The 22,800-nt window shown below is 37.0% G+C and overlaps 1 protein-coding gene across 5 annotated transcripts in view; it reads right to left on the bottom strand.

Annotated features, from left to right (window-relative positions):
- Window positions 1-22,800, bottom strand: part of PATJ (PATJ crumbs cell polarity complex component) — a 353,136-nt gene that overhangs the window by 239,395 nt on the left and 90,941 nt on the right. For all 5 annotated transcript variants that reach the window (XM_082616407.1, XM_082616410.1, XM_082616411.1 and 2 more), the window contains 4 exons: window positions 16,562-16,771; window positions 12,574-12,690; window positions 10,189-10,584; window positions 4,533-4,656 (listed from right to left, as the gene is read on the bottom strand). In XM_082616407.1, coding sequence (XP_082472533.1) covers window positions 4,533-4,656; window positions 10,189-10,584; window positions 12,574-12,690; window positions 16,562-16,771 — 847 coding nt within the window. The remainder of the gene's footprint in view (window positions 1-4,532; window positions 4,657-10,188; window positions 10,585-12,573; window positions 12,691-16,561; window positions 16,772-22,800) is intronic.

Genomic DNA, 22,800 nt, shown 5'->3' with positions numbered 1-22,800 from the left:
TTTGATCCTTGGTCAGAAAACTAAGATCCCGCATGCCACATGGCATGGCCAAAACAAAAAAGAATGTACAAATTTACCTGACACGTCATCTGTGTCATTTTCCCATTTACTGAAAAAAGGAGTAACAAAAGCAGAGCTGTGCATGCAGTCCTACAGCACATGTTTAGAGACCTGCACCCAGACTGGCATAAACCCATTAATTACTCTTAAGGTATACCTCAGTATCCATTATATCTCATCCATTATAAATTCCCAGCCAATCTTTCTTCATCTTGTTATACAAATATGATGAATAGTGAATCAAATGCCTCCCTTAAATCCATACATTTATGGTATATTTTTGAGACTTGGCTTATCAGAAAATTAGAAATGATCACTAAGAGATATAGACACTTTTAAACTTTTCCTATAAGCATCACCTAAACTTTCCATTTCTTCATACTGAACCAATTTTCTAGTAAACTCACTTCTACTTCTGCTTTTTGTCTTGTCTAGACACATTGGAATCAGGATCTAATCAGCAGAGAGTCTGAAGAGGGTGTGAAAGTAACTGTAATGCTCAGGTGGTATTAAAGGAAGTCTCCGGTACCTCAGACATGCTTCACTCCCATCCCCTGGGCCTACATTCCTGCACACAGTCAAATCCATACCAGTGCCGCCCTGCTCTAGCTTTGCCTGTGTCTACCTTCTCCCCCTTGAGAAGGGGCCAGGGATGGGATGGAAATTCCGGCATGAATGACCTAAAACAGGAGTTGAAAAAACAGAAAACCGGCTCTATTTGCAGAGCTATTTCCCATCCAGCTATGCTGGTAAAGTAGCCTATTAAATTGTGGCGCTGGGTTTCATAGGTTGCTTCAGTTTCTTTACAACTTTTCATTACCTGCTCCACACAAGGCTGCCCATACCCTTTGCCCACTCCTCCTCCACAGACACCTTGGCAGTGCTCAGGTACACATCTCTCCTCTCTCACCGTGCTTGACACAGGCAGACTTACAGAGCTGTTCATCAAGTGCACCACAGTACCTGGGAGCCCATAAAATAAATCGCATCCTTCGGGGCCTATGCAGTTGTTAGGTAACAGCCACGACAGAAGCACACAGGTTAGGAAGACAGGGAAGTTTACTTATTTATTTTTTTTTAATATTTATTTATTTATTTGACTACATCGGGTCTTAGTTGCGGGATCTTCATTGCGGTATGCGCAACCTTTCATTGCGGCACACGGGCTCCTTTCTAGTTATGGTGCACGGGCTCCTTTCTAGTTGTGGTGTGCGGGCTCTAGAGCATGCAGGCTTAGTTGCCTCGCGGCATATGAGATCTTAGTTCCCCAACCAGGGATCGAACCTGCGTCCGCTGCTTTGGAAAGCAGATTCTTAACCACTGGACCACGAGAGAAGTCCCCAGGGAAGTTTAAAAAAAAGGTTCCTAGATAAATGGAAGTTAAAGCTTATAGGAGAGAAATGGGGGAAATTTCCAAAAGGTTTATACTTAGTGAGGTGCACGAATAGAAAGATAAACAAAATAAAGGCAAGAAGAATCCAAGTAGAGAAGAGAGGGCGTTTCTGCACAACTTAGCAACTGGAAAAAAAAAAAAAAGTAGGGAATCGGTATGCTGTTAAATCACCACACAGGAGCAGCACATCACCTTCTCATTCAAGAAATATTTCTTGAGCACCCACTATGGTAACATAATCAGGTATAAGCCTTGCCCTCCAGAAGCTTATGGTAATAGACAGGCATGCAAATACGCAAGTGTGCCTGACTCTGCGTGCAATGATAGAAATTCATCCAGGTTCACTGGAGGCCCACTCCAGGCTAGACCAAAGACTGGGGAACAGAACTACTTTCTGTCTGAAATCTTCTGAAATCTCTTAACACTAAATGTATTACTGATTTGACATTTATCTTGCATGCTTTACATTATTAATTATGCTAATTTCTAGGTTTAGTTTCACAGCCCGTGAAGAGCATAGGCTCTTTGAGGAAACCTACTTTTAGATTAAGTACAGAGTCAAAAATAGCCCTTTACACATAGGTTCTCAAAAATAATTTTTAATGTAACTGCTCATAAGTAAATCTAAAATTGTCTGTTACTAACAGAGTGGTCAAAGGGCTACAGATTTGAAAGAGGCCCCACAGAACACTTAGCCCAATTCCATCATTTTACAGTTGAAGAAGTGGAGGGGCTTGGAGAAGCGGGCGGCTTGCCTGGTGACACAGCAGGTTAATGGCTTAGTACTGAGGGGCCTGGGACTGAAATTATACTGACTCTGTACCAATAATTTCTTAGTCCATCCATGGTTAGCACTAACCCAAGTACTCACATCTGCCACACTGCATTCTGGCAGCTCTCAAAAATTTTTCCAAAAAGCATGTGGTTATGAACACTCTTCTAGTGAGGTCAGGCCTAAGGTATACAAGCATAGCTTAATTCCTAAAGCTATAATCTCCAAAAATAAATTCCCAGGGCCTTGTCAGATATTAGATTAAGGCAGTATGGTGGGTTGAATGATGGCCCACCTAAAATATATATATATATATATATATATCCCTGCCACAGAACCTATAAATGAGAACTTATATGGAAAAAAGGGCTTTGCAGATGTAATTAAATTAAGTGTCTTGAAATGAGACCATCCTGGATTATCCAAGTGGGCCCTGAATCCAACAGCAGGTGTCCTTGTAAGAGAGAGAAGAAGAGAAGACATGGATAGGGAGAAGAGGAGAGGGCCACGTGAGGACGGAGGCAGAGATTAGAATGATGCAGCCGCGAGCCAAAGGACGCTGGAGCCACCTGAAGCTGGACAAGGAAAAGAATGGATTCTTCCCTAGAGCTCTCAGAGGAGCACAGCAACTTAATTTAGGACTTCTGGACTCCAGAACAGTGAGAGAATTAACTTCTGCTGTTTTAAGCCACCAAGTTTGTGGCTCTTTGTTACAACAGCCCTAGGAAACTCATACAGGCAGCAGAAGGCAGAGGAAATAACTTTGGAGTCACTTAGATGATACCCAGAGGAGGGCTCAGAGGAAGACTGGATCATCCCATGAGGACAAAATCCCTTTCCCTATCTTTTTCCCAACTCCACTGCCCTTCCTCACAAACACCCACCCCATATTTCTAGTCTATGCCTTTCAATCCTGACAGTATAAAACAGTGAATGGTTCTCAACCAGGGCAATTTTGTCTCCCAAGGGACATTTGCCAATGTCTGAAGACATTTTGATTTTGATCATGACTGGGAATACCACTGAATCTAGGGTTAGAAGGCAGGGAGGCTGTGAACATCTTCCAACGCACAGGTAAGCCCTCTACAACAGAATTATCTGGTCCAAATTAGAGCTTATATGGCTATAAAGTATCAACGGTAATCAAACAGATATGGACCATTAATTCATTTATGAATTCATTTGTGCCATAAATCTTCTCTAAGTATTTAATAGTCATAGGATACAGAAATGTGGTGAATTAAAAAAAAAATAGTATACCAGGAGAGTTTTGGTGAAAAATCCCATTTTTCTCCTAGTCACAATCAGTTATACATTATGAAAAATTGAATAGGCTCATTTAATCTTAGATATTCAAAATTGACTATCCTAATTTTCTTTTTAAATTAACTATTCATGATGTGTTCTGACCTGCAGGGAACTGGCAATTGTTATCATCTCATAGATGCTTTCAATCTTTAACCACATTAAGAATTCCATTCTTCAGATTTTTACTTGACAGAATGTTGAATTCATAAAAAACAGTTACATAACTTTTCTATAGCTATCTCTCTCTCCTAACAGCATATTACCATACAACACAAGAACTGCCCAGAGAAAGACTTTTCCTATAAGTAGAGTCAAAACAGGTGAAGGACAGCATAAATCCTGAACAATGGCTCTATAAATCCCAATGCTATGAAAGAACTTACCAGGCTCACCTAAGGATCTTAATATTATGACATTAAATATTGCAGTGTTAGATGAGGAAAGATCATTTTTTAAAGTCAAGTTTTCAAAACTATATAAGAATCAATATGGGAAGAGGCAAGGAGAAGCACTATACTTTTAGGATTCTTTAATGGAAACTAAGTTATTAATGTACCAAAATTGACTGTAATATATGGCTATAAAAATGTTTCATAAATGTTTAAAATAGGTCTCTCTTTATTAATATTTAACAACCCCATTCAACAAGCTAACAGTATCACTTAATAGCATCAGAGATTTTAATATATATTAGTAGAGACTTATTTCAGATTTGGCATAAGGCAGTAGTTTTAGTTTTAATCCATAAAGCTAATAAAAAGCAAAATGAGGCAGGGAAAATGCAGCTCTCTCAGAAAACAGAATCTGAAAGCTCTAAGTTGAAATATGATTCATGTTATTTTTCCAGATATTTTGAAGCAGATTAATTAGTAAGCAGATTTCAATTCAAAACATTATAATGAATGAAAATGTGAGAGTAAAATTCATCATATATACAAATAAAACTGAAAGATTGCAAAATAATGTAATTTGTGTTTATGAGAAACAAAAATCACAAACCTAAATCCAGACTACTTTTCGTTAACGAATTAAGATTTTCCAGATCATCAAATCTGCTTTGTTGACTGTTTCCTTCGGTTGAGGGTATGGAGGATAGGGAATCGATGCCAAAGTTTTCTTTCATCTCAAGAGGAAGAAAAACAGAAATGCATTAGTACTTTATGATAAAATGTGGAACACCATAATGTTGTTCAATCCAGATCATAATGATAGCGGAAAACTGGCCCTGCATACAAGCCTTCTCAAGTAACGGTTTATACTGTGGTAAGCAGTAACAAATGTTAGTAACTTAATATCTGTAAGAGTACAGGCTAGTAAAATCTGTTTTTTCAAAACACTGGATTTTTTACCAAAAAAAAATTGTTTTATAAACATTAATAAGTAGATTTAAATAAACATTCACCAAGGCAGAGGAATAAAAGATCTATCAAGTTAAGCAAGGTCAATGGTTGATACTCATTATGTCCTGGATCATGATGGATCACAACTTAAATAGCTTCATTGCTGATCTGGAAACACCTAGTGAATTTTCATAGTTCTAAGCCTTTGCTATGCCCTCCCTGACACTTTTATCTGCCTAGTGAACAACCTGTTCCCCGAACCTAAAACCTACAGGTAAGCACAGTGAAAAGTTATTACATTTTCCTTGTCTTCCATTTACACACGTCTTTTATGGTTTTCCAAAGTTACAATCTTCCAGAACATACAATTTTCATTGATGTATTTTATTATGATATTTAAAAAACATTTATATGCATGAAATTAAATGACAACATTATGGTCACCGTAGGCATTTACCTTAACTCGTTTAAGGTGAATAACACTATGTTATTCTCTATTGTTGGAAATTTAGGTTGTTCGAAACAAAAAAAATGAATTATATTTTTTACAACAGTCCATGTTTTTTCATGGTTATACTGGTCATACTTCAATGATAAGAAAAGGACCTCTCATAAACTGATGTACCAAATACTGTTAGATTTTATCAAATAGATTATGAATATAATTGAGTAAATAACTGTATCAGATACCCAAAGGAGGCTACAGTACATAGAATTCAACTCAAATATTAAAAAGAGGTGAGAAAGGAAATATGACTACTTAGTTGCCTAGAATAAAATAAGAACTTATTAGAGAAGGGTGTCAGGAGGAGGTGGCAGCCACTGAGTACTTAAAAAGAAGAAATTTTACAACAATTTTTGAACTGTCTGTATTTTTTTAAAAAGTAAATGGCAATTATGTAACTGAGGAATAAGAATTGATGCCTAAATCTGAGATTTCAATACAGTGGGTATGAAAGGTTAAATCTTTAGAAAAATCAATTCGTTTTTTTCTAAATAGAGAAGAAAATAAAAACACAAAAGTATTCTCAGGTAACTAATCCTCAGGCAAAAAGAATCAGATATTTTAAAAAAGGGCAAAGGACTTAGACATTTCTCCAAAGGATATTTGAAGATCGCCAATAAGCATATGAAAAGCGGCTCAAGGTCACTAACAGAGAAATACAAATCAAAACCACAGTGAGCTACCACTTCACACCTATTTCAAAAACAGAAAACAACTGTTGGTGAGCATGTGGAGAAATTAGAAAACCTGTGCATTGCCAGCAGAAATGAAAATGGTACAGCTTCTATGGAAAACAGTACGATGATTCCTAAAAGAAATTAAACAGAATTACCATATGATCTTGCAATTTCACTTCTGGGTGGAGAGCACCCAAAATTTGGTTTTTGAACAAATATTTGTATACCAGTGTCCACAGCAGCATTGTTCACAATAGCCAAAGATAGAAACAGCCCAGATGTCCATCAGCTGATGAATGAGTAAACAAAAGGTGGTATGTATACCTTCAGTGGAATGTTATTCAGGCTCAAAAAGTGAGAAAATGCTGACACGCTACATGTATGAACCTTGAAGACATCATGCTAAGTGAAATAAGCCAGACACAAAAGGATAAATATTGTATGATTCCACTTACATGAGGTGCTTTGAGTAGTCAAATTTTTAGAGACAGAAAGTAGAATTGTGGTTGGTTGCCAGAGGAGGAGGGAAGGTGAGAATGAGCAGTTATTGCTTAGTGTGTACAGAGTTTCAATTTGGGAAGATGAAAAAGTTCTGGAGATGGATGGTGGTAATGGTTGTACAATAATGTGAGTGTATTAATGCCACAAGAACTATAAGCCTAAAAATGCTTAAAAGGTCAACTTTATGTAATGTGTATTTTATCACAATTAAAAATAAAGAACCAGATCTATAAATCTTGATGGCTTCACCCTTCAACTAAAATGGAGTAACAGGGTGGTAGAGAATAATAAACTTATAAGTAGTTGGGTTTGCACTCCACAAATATAGCTATATCTGTAACCCCAAATGGATATTACAATGAAGACAGAAGTGATAATGTTCCTCTACCTTTTTGGAGGGCACCCTCTAAATAGAAGAGTATTGGGAATTACATATTTGTAAGGTATTTCACTGTGTTTTTAAAATCCACCCACTCAGGGCTTATTTTGTTAGATAATAAAGTATCGTCACTGGATCCACCATAATGAGAGAAAGGCAAATAAAGATCCAAGCCCATCCTGATCATGTGGGTACAACTGTTACAGGGGATCAGAATATTCCACCCAGAAATATGCCACTTTGGCATAAGGATTATTTTGAACTGAAGAAAAAGAGTGAACTCAGAAAAGCTCCCTATCCTCCCCTGCTTCTCAATCACCAGAGACAACTCTAGACTCTTCAGCTCAGAGATGGCACTAAGAGAGATGTACATGACAAACCTTACTAAAACAATCCTTATCTTCCATCAATTCCCCCCATATATTTCCCTTCCCACAGTATGCTGACCCTAAAAGTCTAAATCCCTTTTCCTTTGTCTTGTTACTTCTCTACAAGTTCACTGTCCTTTGTTAAGATGCTGTATAAGCCCAAGTTCTAACCCCTCCCTCCATTGAGTGAATCATCACTGATATATGCATGAGGCAGGTGTTTATAAATGGTTTTTCTTTTCTTAATCTGTCTTTTGTCAGTTTAATTTCCAGGGCCCCAGCCAGAGGAACCTAGGAGGGTAGAGGAAAAAGGGGTTTTCCTCCCATACACTGTCAACACTGCTGGGTGTGGGGAAGGGAGGAAAAGAGCTAATGCCCATATATCCGGGCAAAACTCTAATTCAAAAAGATGCATGAACCCCTATGTTCACAGCAGCACTATTCACAGTAGCCAAGACGTGGAAACAACCTAAATGTCTATCAACAGATGAATGGATAGAGAAGATGTGGCACATATATACAATGGAATGTTAAGTCAGCCATAAAAAAGAATGAAATAATGCCATCTGCAGCAACATGGATGGACCTAGAGATGATCATACTAAGTGAACTAGGTCAGAAAGAGAAAGACAAATACCATATGATATCACTTATATGTGGAATCTAAAATATGACACAAATGAACCTATCTATGAAACAGAAACAGAATCACGGACATAGAGAACAGACTCGTGGTTGTCAAAGGGGAGGGGTTTAGGGGAGAGATGGAGTGGAAGGCTGGGGTTAGCAGACGTAAGCTTTTATATATAGAATGGATAAACAACAAGGTCCTACTGTATAGCACAGAGAACCAGAGTCAATATCTTATGATGATATTTTATATTCTTTTCCATAATGGAAAAGAATATTTAAAAATGTGTATATATATGTATAGCTAATCACTTTGCTATACAGCAGTAATTAACACATTGTAAATCAACTATACTTCAGTAAAAATTAAAAATTAAAAAAAGAGTTAATGCTCAAAGCAAGAACATATAATTATTTAAAGACGATAAAACACTGTTTAGGTAAGACACATTAGGGCTGAAACAATCTTAATCAGTGCCAGTTTAGGGAGACTATACATGTTACCTCACAGAATAAGAAAGCTGGGAAATTTAACAGTTAGTAATTAAGATGCATGTCCTTCAAACTGTGAGCACTGAATGCTGTTTAAACAAGTTTTATAAAGAGCACTTTGATAAACAATAGAGGCAGTGGTTACACTGTGAAAATCATCAATATAAACTTAGAAGAGGGATTTTTTTTAAAACCAAATATTATGCAAATGATGCTTGAGATCAGAATAAAATTTTGACCGACAACATGGATTCAAAAATTACTGTATCTGAAACAACCTAGATGAAAATGAAGATGGTATAGTTGAAGAACAGTGTTGTAAGATCAAAAAGTAATTCTAGTAATAATATAGATTCTGGCATTAATATGCATTGAAAGAATATGAATAAAATTCTATCATTAAATGTGAGAACAGGCAAAAAATTTGATATTTTATAGGTTTTAAAATAGGAATGCTTAAGTAAATTTATAAAGTAAATATTATTAATATACATTTGACTATTTCATCTATATCCCTACAAGTTTGTATATTAAAATGGGCCTATATTTTAGGTTGCCTTATATTGGGGTAAATAGAAAAATTTATTTTTATGTACAAAAACACCATAACAAGGCAGTATTTATGAATATTCAATAATCTGCAATTACTAACTTGCTTCATATAACTGACTATTCTGTTTGAGGTCAAGCACTTATAGACATAGGAGTGGGACTGGCTGAGGTAGAAAGAACCAATGTCAGTGGCAACATACCAGGTGATTCGATGTCACCTCTTCCCACATTAGTCACATAATCCCAAATATCCGTTCGCTAGTAGACTGCCCAGAGCCCACTACCAGGGGTAATCCTCTGGGGTTCCTTAAATACATAAATACAGCATCTTGCATAGCAGAGGAACCCACAAGCATCTGCAAAAAGGATAAATGTAGGAAGATCTAAGGGAGGCAAGGAAAAAACCCAGCTCTATCTGCCTGTGAGAGAGCAAATGAAGGCTACTTTGCACATCACTGCAGGGAAGTTGCTGACCTCAGTGAGGAGGGCACCGTACTGCACCTGAACACACTGCTATGTACCCCATACAAAAACTTTCTTTTCATTGCTTGGAAGTTAATTTGGGGAAAGAAATAAACAAACAAAAATAAAACATTAAAAATATCCCTAGTGAAAGATTCCAACTGGTGACCAGTTAACTCTAATTTGATTTTTAAAAAAACTTATTGGTGATTTAATAGCGAGGGCAAACCTATTAAAATATAATGCTTTCCTGCCAAGTTGTCAACAGGTAGTATCATAAATGTAAAGATAATCTTCTAGAGTTCAGTGACTTTCTATTTAGTATCATATATAATACAGAGAACAGTGTGGATATGCAAGACAGAAACAACAATGAATATTTAATTAATTTTGCCTTGATTTTCCTTGACAAACACATCATGTGAGAAATACAGAGCTGTGTCTCCGTGAGAGAATTTTTTTTTAAAAAATCACAAATGGCAAAATAACTCTTCCTTGAAATCGGTAATGAGAAGAAAAGCATCACTAAAAAAGCAAGGTAAAAAAAATAAAACCCACCATAAAAGCAAGGCAACTACTGTTTATTGACTCCAGCCAGAAGTTACATAATACAGAAATGATGAGGTTTACTTAAAGCAACACACACTGTATGGTACATTTTGGAAAAAATGATTAATGATGAAAAGATCCATTGAATTTTGTTCAGGAGGAGTCAGGGAGGATGTGGAAGATGTGTTCTAATCCCTTACCATCTTTTCAGTGCTATAGCCACACTGCTGCATCTCCTGGGAATACACGCTCATCATGGACCTGGCTTCTTGAGGCTCAGGCAGTTCACAATCCTGGTACCACTGTGTACCAAAGTGAAGCTCCTTCATGGATGGAACAGGAGCAGCCTCTTGAATGTGAGATGAGGGATACGATTCCATGGACTGTAAGTGGTTTTGATAGAGCTCATATTCTTCATCAACAAGCATTTCTCTTTCTTCATCCATTTCCTGCAATCTAGGAGCCATAAATTCAAGCATTTCCCAGGCCTCCTTACTACTGTCTATCTCTTTTTGTTGGGACTGGAAAGCCTTTCCCAAATGTAGAAATGGCTCATCCACAAGCTCTTCTTTAAAATAGGGCTCATCTCTAAATCCCTGTGAATAAAAATTGTAAAAAAAAACTTTAAACTACGTCTGTATTAAAGCTACACCCTACACATGAACTGGAAAATTAACCCCTGACATAACTGCAATGACATTATTATATGACAATGCATGGTTAACCTGACAGCTCTCCATTACAAATGAGAAGAAATACAATCTCACTGCCACACAAGCCTCACCCTGAAAAGAAACAAACGACAAGAGGCAAAAATCTGCCTTTGCCAAGGTGATTGACTAGTCTGAAAGGTTCACTATACATCAACTGCCTTAAAATCTTAGTCAGAAATAGGAATTTTGTTAAATTGCTACATTGAATATTTAACTCCTGCATCTCATATAAAAAATAATACATAGGGGCTTCCCTGGTGGCGCAGTGGTTGAGAGTCCACCTGCCGATGCAGGGGACACGGGTTCGTACCCCGGTCTGGGAAGATCCCACATGCTGCGGAGCGGCTAGGCCCGTGAGCCATGGCCGCTGAGCCCGCGCGTCCGGAGCCTGTGCTCCACAACGGGAGAGGCCACAACAGTGAGAGGCCCACGTACCGCAAAAAAAAAAAAAAAATAATAATAATAATAATACATAAATATGGATGTACTTCATACTATCACTTAAGAAAGCAAAGACTTAAAAGGTCAGGATTTTCAGGTTTATGTAACTAAAAAGAAATTAATGGTTATTTGAATGTTTATAAAACATTATAAACTAAAGATATGGGGAATATGTCTCAACTACTTTGAGTATGACTCTTTTATAATATACCACTTAATAGAAATTTATTTTTGCATCTGAATTAATAATATAAAACAAAAGGAATGAATACAGTATGCTCTTCAGTTAATTCATACTTCACTAATCAGAAGAGCAAGTACATAAAACTGAAGCTAGATAGTCATGCATGAGCAGAAACTTGGTTGAGTTCCTAGGTAACGTTTGAGGAATATATGGATCTGCTAAGCCTTTGACCTAACTCCAAGGCACCTTAGGGTGCTGGGCACAATGAGGCCCAATTCCCTCTAAGGGATCAATGACATTTCCTATTTTAAGTCCTATTCATTAAGTATTAATAAATGCAAATTCCTGAAAGGAATCTACTCCTTCCCATTGCTTCCTCACTTGCAGCTAGACATCATTGCAGTGACACTTTTAAATTAATATACTATACCAAATACTGTAACCTAGTTATTTCAAAAAAAGAAAAAACTGCATTTAGAAGGCATATTTAAACGTGTCACACAGTTATGAAAGTGTAACAAAAAATGTTTAAACTAAAAAAGTATAATGGACGTTACAGGACTACATATCAGCTTTAGACACTGTCAACAAACTACGTAAAGAATATCAAAAGACAGTTGTTATCAAGTAAAGCAAAACCATACTCTAACTGCAAGAAGCAAAATAAACACAATTCATTTTAAGAATAAAAAGGGAAAAGCTTCAAAATATACTTTCTAATATTAAAGCATAAAGTAAGGTTTAACTAAATAACTCTTTTCTTTAGAAAGTACTCAATAAGAAGTTCTGTATAGCTCTTATTCTACAGCATTTTTTTTTAATGCAGGTCTATTTTCAAAAACATGTTCTACCCTCAAAATTTTAAGAGTATATTAGTGATATAAAATGAGGTATGTTTGGTCTTTGAAAATGCCTTATACCTGGGCTATGTCATTTATGGAGGCAATGTGATAAAAGAGAGAAAAGATTTCAGTTTAAAAAAAATTAATAGGGACTTCCCTGGTGGTCCAGGGGTTAAGAATCTGCGCTTCCACTGCTGGGGACACAGGTTTGACCCCGGTTGGGGATCTAAGATCCAGCATGTCACGCACTGCAGCCAAAAATAAATAAATATCTGCAATTAAAAAAATTAATAAGGGGGGCATTATTTAATTTGTATCTATTTAGCCAAGAAATGAGAGTGAGAACAAGCTTTTGTCTTCTTTATAATAGCAACTGTTTACTTGGGAAATAAATGTACTAAATACCTTGGGTGCTTCAAGTATTAAAGATGAATTTATATCATGAACTGTTCCTGAAATTTCAGTCTTATCTTCATTATTGTTTGAATGTAAAATATGATTTTCTTCCTCTTTGTCACCTTCCTGAAAATAGAAGCACTTTTAATTATTTTAGCATGACTGAAGAACTGTTTTTGTCAACCATGAAACTTTTTTTTTATTGAGTTCTAATTGACATATAACATTATATTAGTTTTAAGTGTACAACATAATGATTTGGTAGATGTATATGTTGCAAAATAATCACCACAATAAGTTTAGTTAACAATTCAAATTTCAAATATACAATACAGTGCTGTTAACTATAGTCACCATGCTATACCTTACATCCTTAGGACTTATAACTGCAGATCTGTATCTTTTGACCACCTTCACCTATTTTGCCCACCCCAGCCCCCAACTCTGGTAACCAAAGAAGTACTTTTGTAATGAAGAAAATATCTTAGTTTCAAAAGCTTTTCAGATTAATTCTTATCTTTCCAATAAATGCAAGTACACAATAAAATTTATGTAAATTGTTTTATTAGACCAAATTTTTCTTTAATAACCAAAAAAAGCCATGTTCAGGTCAAAGCTTCTCAAACTTTTTGTTCTTTTTAGGTATTCCTTAAAGAAAAAATCACTTTCCCAGGAAGAGACCTTAATATTAAGAAACGCCTAAGTTTATACAGGGTGATACTCAAAATATTTAACAATGGCACAGGGTAGCCACTCTCCATCAGAAGAGGGACAATCATCATGGTGCTCACCAGCTCAGCATCAGTCCCAGGTAATAACACAGCTACAATTTATCAAGTCCTAGCTATATATCAAAATCTATGGTAAACACTTTTACGTGCTTTGTCTCAGCTTAATCTTTACAGCAATTTTATTAGGTCAGGATTTTTATATTTACATGAAAATAACATCAAATAGATATATATCTCACAGGCACAGGTTTTAGCACTTTAAATATATCAATTCATTTAATATATTAATATATTAATATATATTCTAAGAAGTAGGTTCTCTTATTAACCTCATTTTACAGATGAGTAACAGGCACAGTAATTTGCTCAAAGGTACATAACTAGTCAGTTACACACCCAGAATGTGAGCCCTGGCTATCTGGCTCTAGAGCCTGTGATCTCAGCTACCATGATTTGTGATCCCAAGTGGGAGCTGGTGAGGTTAAATAACTGGCCCAAGGACACACAGCTTTGCAAATCACAGAACTAAGCAAAATCCCACAGATGTCTGGCTCAAGAACTCCATCGCCAGCTCTGTCCTGTGGGTTCTGAAGATGCAATATACTTTTTAAAGTCAGTTCACTCATTTTTTATCTGTGACATCTGAGGTGAGTTTGTAGAAAAGAGAAAGTAAGTCACGTTTCTGGTTAACATGAAACTATACAGATAATAACTTTCTACATAAGACTATAATGCAAGATTATAGAACACCTATATTATATAGATAGTACATATCTATATGGTACAAGACTTAATAAAATAATTCTATTCTCCTGTTAACATATTCATAGTCTTTCTGCTCCAACTTGACTTTGGACCTTCTTATTCATACTCTCCGGTTCTCCTGAGGACTGAGCAAATGCTCAGCAAACATCAAGTGATGAGATAAGTGGCCACCAACTGGACCATGAGAGAGAGAGACAGAGAAATAGAGAGACCTCAGAGAAGATCCATGCATCACTATTTACAGCTCACAGACAGTTTTGCTAAAAGAACCCAGATGTTAAAGAAGGAATTACTTAGAAATTTTTAGTGGAATCATCACTAAGTCTTGAAAGTGACCTTCTCTCATTCCTTCACTGGCCTCCTACTCCCCAGCATCCTGGCAGCCTTCTACTCACTGAGGGAAGCCTAGGCAAAGGTCCACCTCACAATTACTGCGTTCCAAAATCCTCTCAGAGCAAGGCTCCAAGGTCCCGAGGTCTGTGCAGCTCTACCTCTGCCAGAAATAGCACAGGAATCCACAGCCAGTTGCTACTAAGTTCTGTTCTTTACACTGCCTGAGACTTCCTTCAATTGCTTCAAAGTAAAGTCACTGTTTAGGTCCTATAGATCATAAATAGTTGGGACTTTCTCTGGTAACCCAAATAATCAGACAAATAATCATCAGGGAAAATCTAGACAAAGTTCTTGCCACCTTCCAAAATACCAAGATGAGGTCCCATAAAAATATTAAGTTTCCCCTCCTTAATTTGTCCAAAAGTCCAACTGGGTATCTCATGATATATACTGACTATGGCAACACTCACATACCAAATACACAATATAAAGTCAGGAACTTGACTTAGCTATGTGCTATATTCCATTTCAAAATGTTTAAAGTATCTGATAGGTGTAATATATAGGCATCTTGATGTATAATATATGAAGAATAATAAAGTAATATATGAAGGTCATGTGAGGTTCCCCAATGCAAAAATACTATGCGTAATACATGACTCTATCTATGTCTATAAATGAACATATGTAACAATATCTATATAGACAGATCTCTATCTATATACCTATTTATCTATATGAACACTTGTAGTGTGCTAATATATTTCACAGAATAAAAGAATTTTAGAGTTAAGAAAAATCTTATGAATTCTCTAGTCTTTTTTAGTCTTTTCAGAAATGAAAAAGTAGGCTCAGAAAAGTGCTGTACCTATGATCGAATTACTGGTATAGTGTTTCTCAAAGTGAAAAAAAATCTGCATCAGAACTACGCCAGTGACTCACTGAAGAGGCAGATTCCTGAACAGCACACGAGAATCACTAAATCAGAATCTCTGAGAGTAGGACCTGGGAAACTGCATTTTAACCATCTCCAAGCTGATTCTTACGTCTATCACATATCATTGAATTTGAGACCCACTGGGCTAACTTCTAGTAAAGTTAGAAACAGGCCCCAGATTTCTTGAAATCCAGTCCAACACTCTACTACAACCATGCTATCTGTTTCAGACATGCAGCATGAAACTAAACATGTGACAACAAACTGGAATAGGAACATATTGTGACTAAGAGTACAGGGTCTGAAGCCACTCTGCTGAGTTTATATTCCAACTCTCCTCCTTACTAGTTATATTACCTTGCATAAGTTACTCAGCTCTGTGACTTGACTAACTCAATACATAGTAGTGGTAATAAGAGGAGTACCTCCTCTTAAAGTTTCTGTGATGACTAAATTAGTGCATGTAAAGAGCTTAAAATACTGAGTGACATATATAAGCACTCAATAATACTTTAATGCCACTTGAAAATTATCGTCAAGTATTTTTTTTACATTGGGGAACCTCAGTAGCACCATAAATAATAATACTTCAGTCAGAAACAGTGATCTAGGGAAGTTGCAGGAAAAAAAAAAGAAAAAGAAAAAGAAAAACAAACAGTGATCTGACATAGTACATGAGATTAAACAATAAGATGACTTCAGGATGGCTTGACCATATCGGAGTTTAGATGCTAGGGGTTACAAGGCACACTGATGGTCAGAAAAGCATATTAAAATCTTACTGAGATATGGTTAAATAGATTTCAACTTACCAAGTCATCTCGACATCATGCCCAAACGAAAGTTAAAACACATAAACATACTTATTTTAATTTATAACATAAGGAATGTAATGAGAACTTAGAAGTCTGTATTAAAAGTATAAAGATAAAAGTAGTAGCAGTAGGAATAGTAATGTTGGCAGCTAGCACTGATGTAGTGATGTGCTGATAAGCACTTAACAAATATCATCTTTAATCCTCAAAATCCTGTGAGGTAGACATTTTTTTCTGAAAATTAAGTCAAGGACGTTAAGAAACTTGCACAGACGCATGTACAGTAAGCAGTGGAACAGGGATTCGAAGCCAGGTGTATTTGTCTGCAAAATCCATGTTCTTAACTATTGATATTATCAATATCCTATAATGATATAGTATTATCATTTCCTATATTAACAAAATTCGACACTTACCACCAAAGGCTTACAGATGCCAAGGTGTACAGTGCCTGGTGGCACAGCTTTCAACACTTCCACAGCTTCAGCAAGTGTGGTGTTGTCCAAACAGTATTCATTGACTGAGACCAGGCGGTCTCCAGGTAATAGTTCTCTGCCTCTTTCTGCCACACCATCTGCCACCAGGGAGCGAATCACAATCACTGATTTTGTGGGATCTAAGGGGTCCTAAGGATCAAGCAAAAAAGAAAGATGAGTCAGTTCCCTAAAAACAAATATATAGCCTTAAGACAAGTATGTGGACAGTTATACCTCAGCGATATTGTGGGTTTGGTTCCAGACAACTACAATAAAGCGAATATCACAGTAAAGTGAGTCACATAAGTTTTTTGGTTTCTCCAGTGCATATAAAAGTTATGTTTACACTGTAGTCTACAAAGTGTGCAATAACATTATGTCTAAAAAAACAATGTCATACCTTAATTTAAAAACACCTTATTACTAAAAAATGCTAACCATCATCTAATGACCCAGGGTTGCTGCAAACCTTCAATTTGTAAAAAATGCAATATCTGCGAAGTGCAAATAAAGCTAAGCACAATAGAAAAGGGTATGTCTGACTCATGAATCTCATTTGACTATTTACTTTATGTGTCCAGTATCCTGGTGGTATTCTTCCAAAACCAAAATCTATTAAAATATCACTCTATACATCCACACAAATATCAGCTTGTATCAAGGTAAAGACATAACCTTAACAACTTCATTTGCATGTCTGAGTGCTCAATACATATAAATTTCTTTTTTAAAGTTTTGATGATTGATATTTTGTTGGACCACAAGAGATATGGGGAGAGTTGGAAAAGAATCTCTGACATCCTTAAGCACAGTCATACTATGGACCAAAGACAAGCCCATCTATTATTGCTCTTGGGCAATAAGTAGGCTCCAAAAGTAGTGTACTATGGGAAATGATACTGCATTCTTAGGCATTTCACCAGTGTAAAATCTTCTTGCTAAATCACTTAAGTTCCAAAAAGACATGGAAACCATGGCATATACCACTGCCTTTAAAAAGTATGTTTAAAAATAACATAACCTAAAATTATGACATGGTATAGGTACCCCTAGGTGAGAATTATTCTAATACAGAGGAACTGAATATCAATTCATGAACAAAATCATTGTGCAAATCTCTCTCATCCACTGGGAGGGCCCCATATTTCTTTTCATTAAGCACGGAAGAAAACACTGACACTCTATAAATACATTTGGCTAATAAAAACCAATTTATAGCCACACTATTATTTTTTATTTTATTCAACAAACACTGGTATATAACACTTACTATGTGTCAGGCTCTGTTCTAAGTGCTTGACAATCATTAATTCAGCTAATCCTTACAACAAATTCCAGGATGTGGGTAGATTTATTGTCTGTATTTTACAAATGAGGAAACTGAAGGTCAGAAAGTTAAGGAAACATGCCAAGATCATCCAGCTGGTGAGTGGCAGAGCCAGGATTCAAACTCAAACAGTCTGGCTCCTAAGCCCTTCTCTTAACCACTGTGCTCTGCACCATAATAATAATCAGAACAAATTGGAAATAAAGGGTTATGAATGGAAAAGGAACATCCATGTGGAAATCTTATGGTTGAGTAGAATCTCTTATTTGTCCTAATGGTGGAGGTATATGATACAATTACTAAACCTCAAACTTTGTAAGGGAGAGAAAAAAGATAAATCTCACTCTTAACATCACTTGCTTGGTTTGTCTGTTTTGCTCCTACTGTTTCATTATGTACATATTGTTCCATAAAGGCAAAATGTAGTAACATGAGATTCTACTACTGTTAGTTTCTATTAAACCCTTCCTGAGAAAGTAGAAACTACCATGTTTTGTGTTAGAATGGTAAGACTTTGGAATTAGTAAAGTGAGAATTTGCCAAGTTCCAGGCTATATCTGTTTGAAGTGGCTGATGGTTCTTTTGAAGGTTTCTACTGCAGTTTTCTATACCTCCCTGTTGTAGACATCAAGGCTTACTTTCAATACTGCATGGAATCTTAACCAAATATACCATATTTAAATCAACAAAGGCTATAGAGCAAATTCCTTGAAAAATGCCTTCAAACAACTTATTTTACTTTCCTTAACTAAATCTTGCTTTTCCACTACCAAGTCAAGAGTTTCTTGGTAAATTTCTAACATGCTCTGTTGTAATAACACCACATACTAATAAAGAGGATTGAAAGTAAAAATAGTCATGGGAACTCACTAATAAAGTACCGTGTTAAACTATAATTACACCAATATTTTCAAGTAGAGGGAGCTATTGCATAGGAAGAGAACAATAAGGAACCCAAAAAAAAAAAAAAAAAGTACAGTGGGATATCAGCAGCGATCAGTGCAGTAATATAAAAGAGCTGTCTATTTTGTCACCAGCAACCATGAATCACAACACACTTTTTCATTCTGAAATATGAAACCATTACATTTTAAGTTTGACACACTAATAAATAAGCTGTACAATTATGTCCTTCATTTAGGCTGTCAGTTTCTGATGGAAGGCTTTTTTATTGGGGGGGAAGGGAAACTATAAAATAGCTTATTCCCTTCATGAAATGCACAGAAAGCAGCTAGCATTACTTCATATTAGTAATTACTAAACTTTCTTAGAGAAAACTGCAACAGTAAAATACACCAAAAGCAAATAAATGATTTCACTGGGTGGGTGTGAGCCATCTCTGCAGTTTCATGTAACACCTAATCAAAAAGTACTATTTTTTACCCCAATAAATAGTGAATTGGTTTTCAAAATGCAACCAGTTGAAATGATAATTAGAAACATTTCAAAGAAAGATTACCAGGAAATAATGGAAATAGAAAATAGATTAATAGATTTCCCTTATTATAGAAAAATCATGGTGAGCACTTATTTATACAAAATGCAACCTTCTTTAGACCGCAAACTAGTACCAGGTGTGCCTGCTTACTAAAATTTATTCAGGCTTGGGCTTCCTAGTTATTCTAAACACTAAATCCAATCTACCACCCCTTTTCCTGGAGGAAGGAAGCCAACGGCAGCTTCTTTGTCACTTAAAAAAAGACAAACCACCCACTACTGAAGATACCCCATTATGAATAATCACCACTGCATTTTCTTTTTTTTTTTTTTTTTTTTTTTTTTGCGGTACGCGGGCCTCTCACTGTTGTGGCCTCTGCTGTTGCGGAGCACAGGCTCCGGACGCGCAGGCTCAGCGGCCATGGCTCACGGGCCTAGCCGCTCCACGGCATGTGGGATCTTCCCGGACCGGGGCACGAACCCATGTCCCCTGCATCGGCAGGTGGACTCTCAACCACTGCGCCACCAGGGAAGCCCACCACTGCATTTTCTATGATGACTTTTCTGACCAGGTGATCTCTCACGTAGCTAAATGGAGTTGCTTTAATGAGTAACAGTCATTTCCTTTCATGGTCATCACATGTAGTAGCCACCCTATGGAAGAACAGCAGCTGCTACTGCCTACCAGGGCGGCTACTATTCTTGAGGCTTTGCCATATACGACATGCTTAAAAGCCAGACTGCTTCTCATCAGAAAAGTCTGTTTTCCGAAAATGTAGTCTACAATATCACACCCATGTTAAATCCAACAAAATGTTATAAAGATATTTCTCAAGACCACTACCCAACTTCTAGACCCTATCCAGATTTTTTCAAGTCCCCATCAGTTTTTATCAACTTTTATCATAATTTTTAAATCTCTAGTTTTTCTTGTTTTGGTAAACAACACTATAAGGAACATTGTATTCAAGAATCAAGATGTTGTTTTAGACTAAACAGCCAACAGGGGGTACTAAATACCAACCACAGAACACAAGATACATCATCTTTTACTATGCAAGCCATTCTCCTCTTCTGAAAGATGTTTTTTCCTATTTATTCAAAATCCTTATCTTCTTACGCATGTTCTAACAGTATCCTGTGTGTCTTCTTTAACTCAACCATTTATGAAAGTCATTCCCTACAGCTCTTAAAAACTCCTACAATCAATTAGGCACAGCCAACTTTCATCAGAATGCTACGTGGGAAGACAGGAGCTCTAAACCTGAATTCTGCTCGCTATGTAGCTATGAAATCCGAAGAGAACCAATCTAACTGCTCTGTCTCACAGGTAAATAAAAGTGCCTGAAGAAAAGCTCATACGAGGATTTTTGAGGTCTCTCGAAGTGATACTAATGTTTGATAGTTATTATAAACACAGGAAGTTTCGATGTTGGGGGAAATCCAAGGTGACAAACAGACTTCTCTCCTCCCATAGTCCCTGAGTGGCACTTCCATACACCCAAGCACTCACTCACTCTCTCTCACCTTTTCACTGGGTTGCTGGCTAAGGCACGTCAATTGACCTTCTGTCTCTTCTATCTGATCCTTCCTCTACATTTCTGCTGCACTGCCTTGGTGCAGCTTCTCATTATTTCTCACCTATGCAACTGCTTCGGTCTTCCCAAAGGTCTACCTGTCTCCAATCTTACCCTCTTCAGTCTATTGTCTACAGAGAGAAAATAATGATTTTTAAAGATAAAAATGGGATTGCAGGGCTTCCCTGGTGGCACAGTGGTTGAGAGTCTGCCTGCCGATGCAGGGGACACGGGTTCATGCCTTGGCCCGGGAAGATCCCACATGCAGCGGAGCGGCTGGGCCCGTGAGCCATGGCCGCTGAGCCTGTGCGTCCGGAGCCTGTGCTCCGCAACGAGAGAGGCCACAACAGTGAGAGGCCCGCGTATCGCAAGAAAAAAAAAAAAAAAAATGGGATTGCAATTCCTCCCCCTGCATAAAATATTTCAGCGACAGCCACTGCCTTCACAATAAAGTGCTCTTGGGCAGAAAAATTCCTTCAGATCTGCAGTTTAGTCTCATCTCCCCTTGCTCTTCCCACATGTACCACTGTTCACCCCCAATCTGCCCCACACATTGTCCCAACAATCCAGAACTACTGAAGTTCAGGACTGTGGAAGGCTTTGGTATGCTTCACGATACTCTACAAACCATTCCATCTGCCAGGAATGTTTTTCCTGCCACACTGCCACTTATCTGTATCTTTGCCACCAGAGTCAACTCACATGTTTCCTCCAATGAGAAGCTTTCCCTGACTTCCCAAAGAAGACTCAAGCACTTCCTACTCTGTGGTTATCTCTAAACCTAAAAAAAGACCTTCCATTATAGCATTTGTCATAATATATTTTCCTCACTGTCCTTGACCTTTTAGAATAAGTTAGGCCCTCCGGCTAGATGTATACATAGCATGTTGCATTTTTCCTGTTACAACTCTTTTGACATTCTACTGAAATTATTTTAACCATCTTCCCTACTAAAAATAAGCTTCATGAGAGCAAGGATATGTTTGCTTATTTGCTACTTTATTTCCAGGGCTGACTACAGTGCCTGCCACAGAGAAGGGACTGAATAATAGCTGAAATATCAAATGACTGAATCTATTTAGGTTCTCTCTCCTTGCTGGACTATAAGTACAGCTATAAGGCAAAGGTTACATCCTGTCATATGTGAATAACAGCAACAACTGTTAACATTTACTGAGGTCTTGCCACGCCAGGCATGATCTGAATATCTTACTTCATTGAACCTATTTAATTAATCCTCACACCAACATGAGGTAGGTTCCATTATTATCCCTACTTTCCAGATGAGAAAACTAAGGCAGAGGAAAATTAAATAACTTAACCAAAACACACTGTTGATAAGTAGTAGAACCAGCATTTAAACCAGCCAGTTAAGCCCCAGAGTTCATGCTGTTAGCCACTATGTCATGCAGCTTCTTAAGGTAAGTATTTGCTAAATGAATGAATGTTGAAAGAAGGCAAATTGTTAGAATATATATTTATTACCTTGCCAAAGTGTATAAAACTGAGTCCCTAAAGTACCACACTTGGCCACTAGAGGTTTATATGTTGGTACCTAGTTGATGAAATTTAGAACAGAATGTGCAGTGTGCCTCCATGGACAGCTAAAACATGCATTTGTTTGCCAGATTTTAATTTACACTTAATGTTCTCAAGAATCCATTCCTTTAGTGTCCTTTGGACACCTTCACATGAACACATACAAACATGTGACAATCCTTATTCCCAAATGGATGGAATTCAAAGTTCAGAAGTGTCTATAAAATGTATTATATGAATATCTGTGTACATTCCCACAGATCAAAGAGATCAGGGTTCACATAAACTAAAGCACTGTA

Source organism: Mesoplodon mirus, assembly GCF_964341445.2.
Source record: "Mesoplodon mirus genome assembly, chromosome: 3".
Taxonomy (NCBI): Eukaryota; Metazoa; Chordata; class Mammalia; order Artiodactyla; family Ziphiidae; genus Mesoplodon; species Mesoplodon mirus.
Note: the sequence above shows the minus strand (reverse complement) of the source record. Positions and strands in the feature narration are given on the sequence as shown.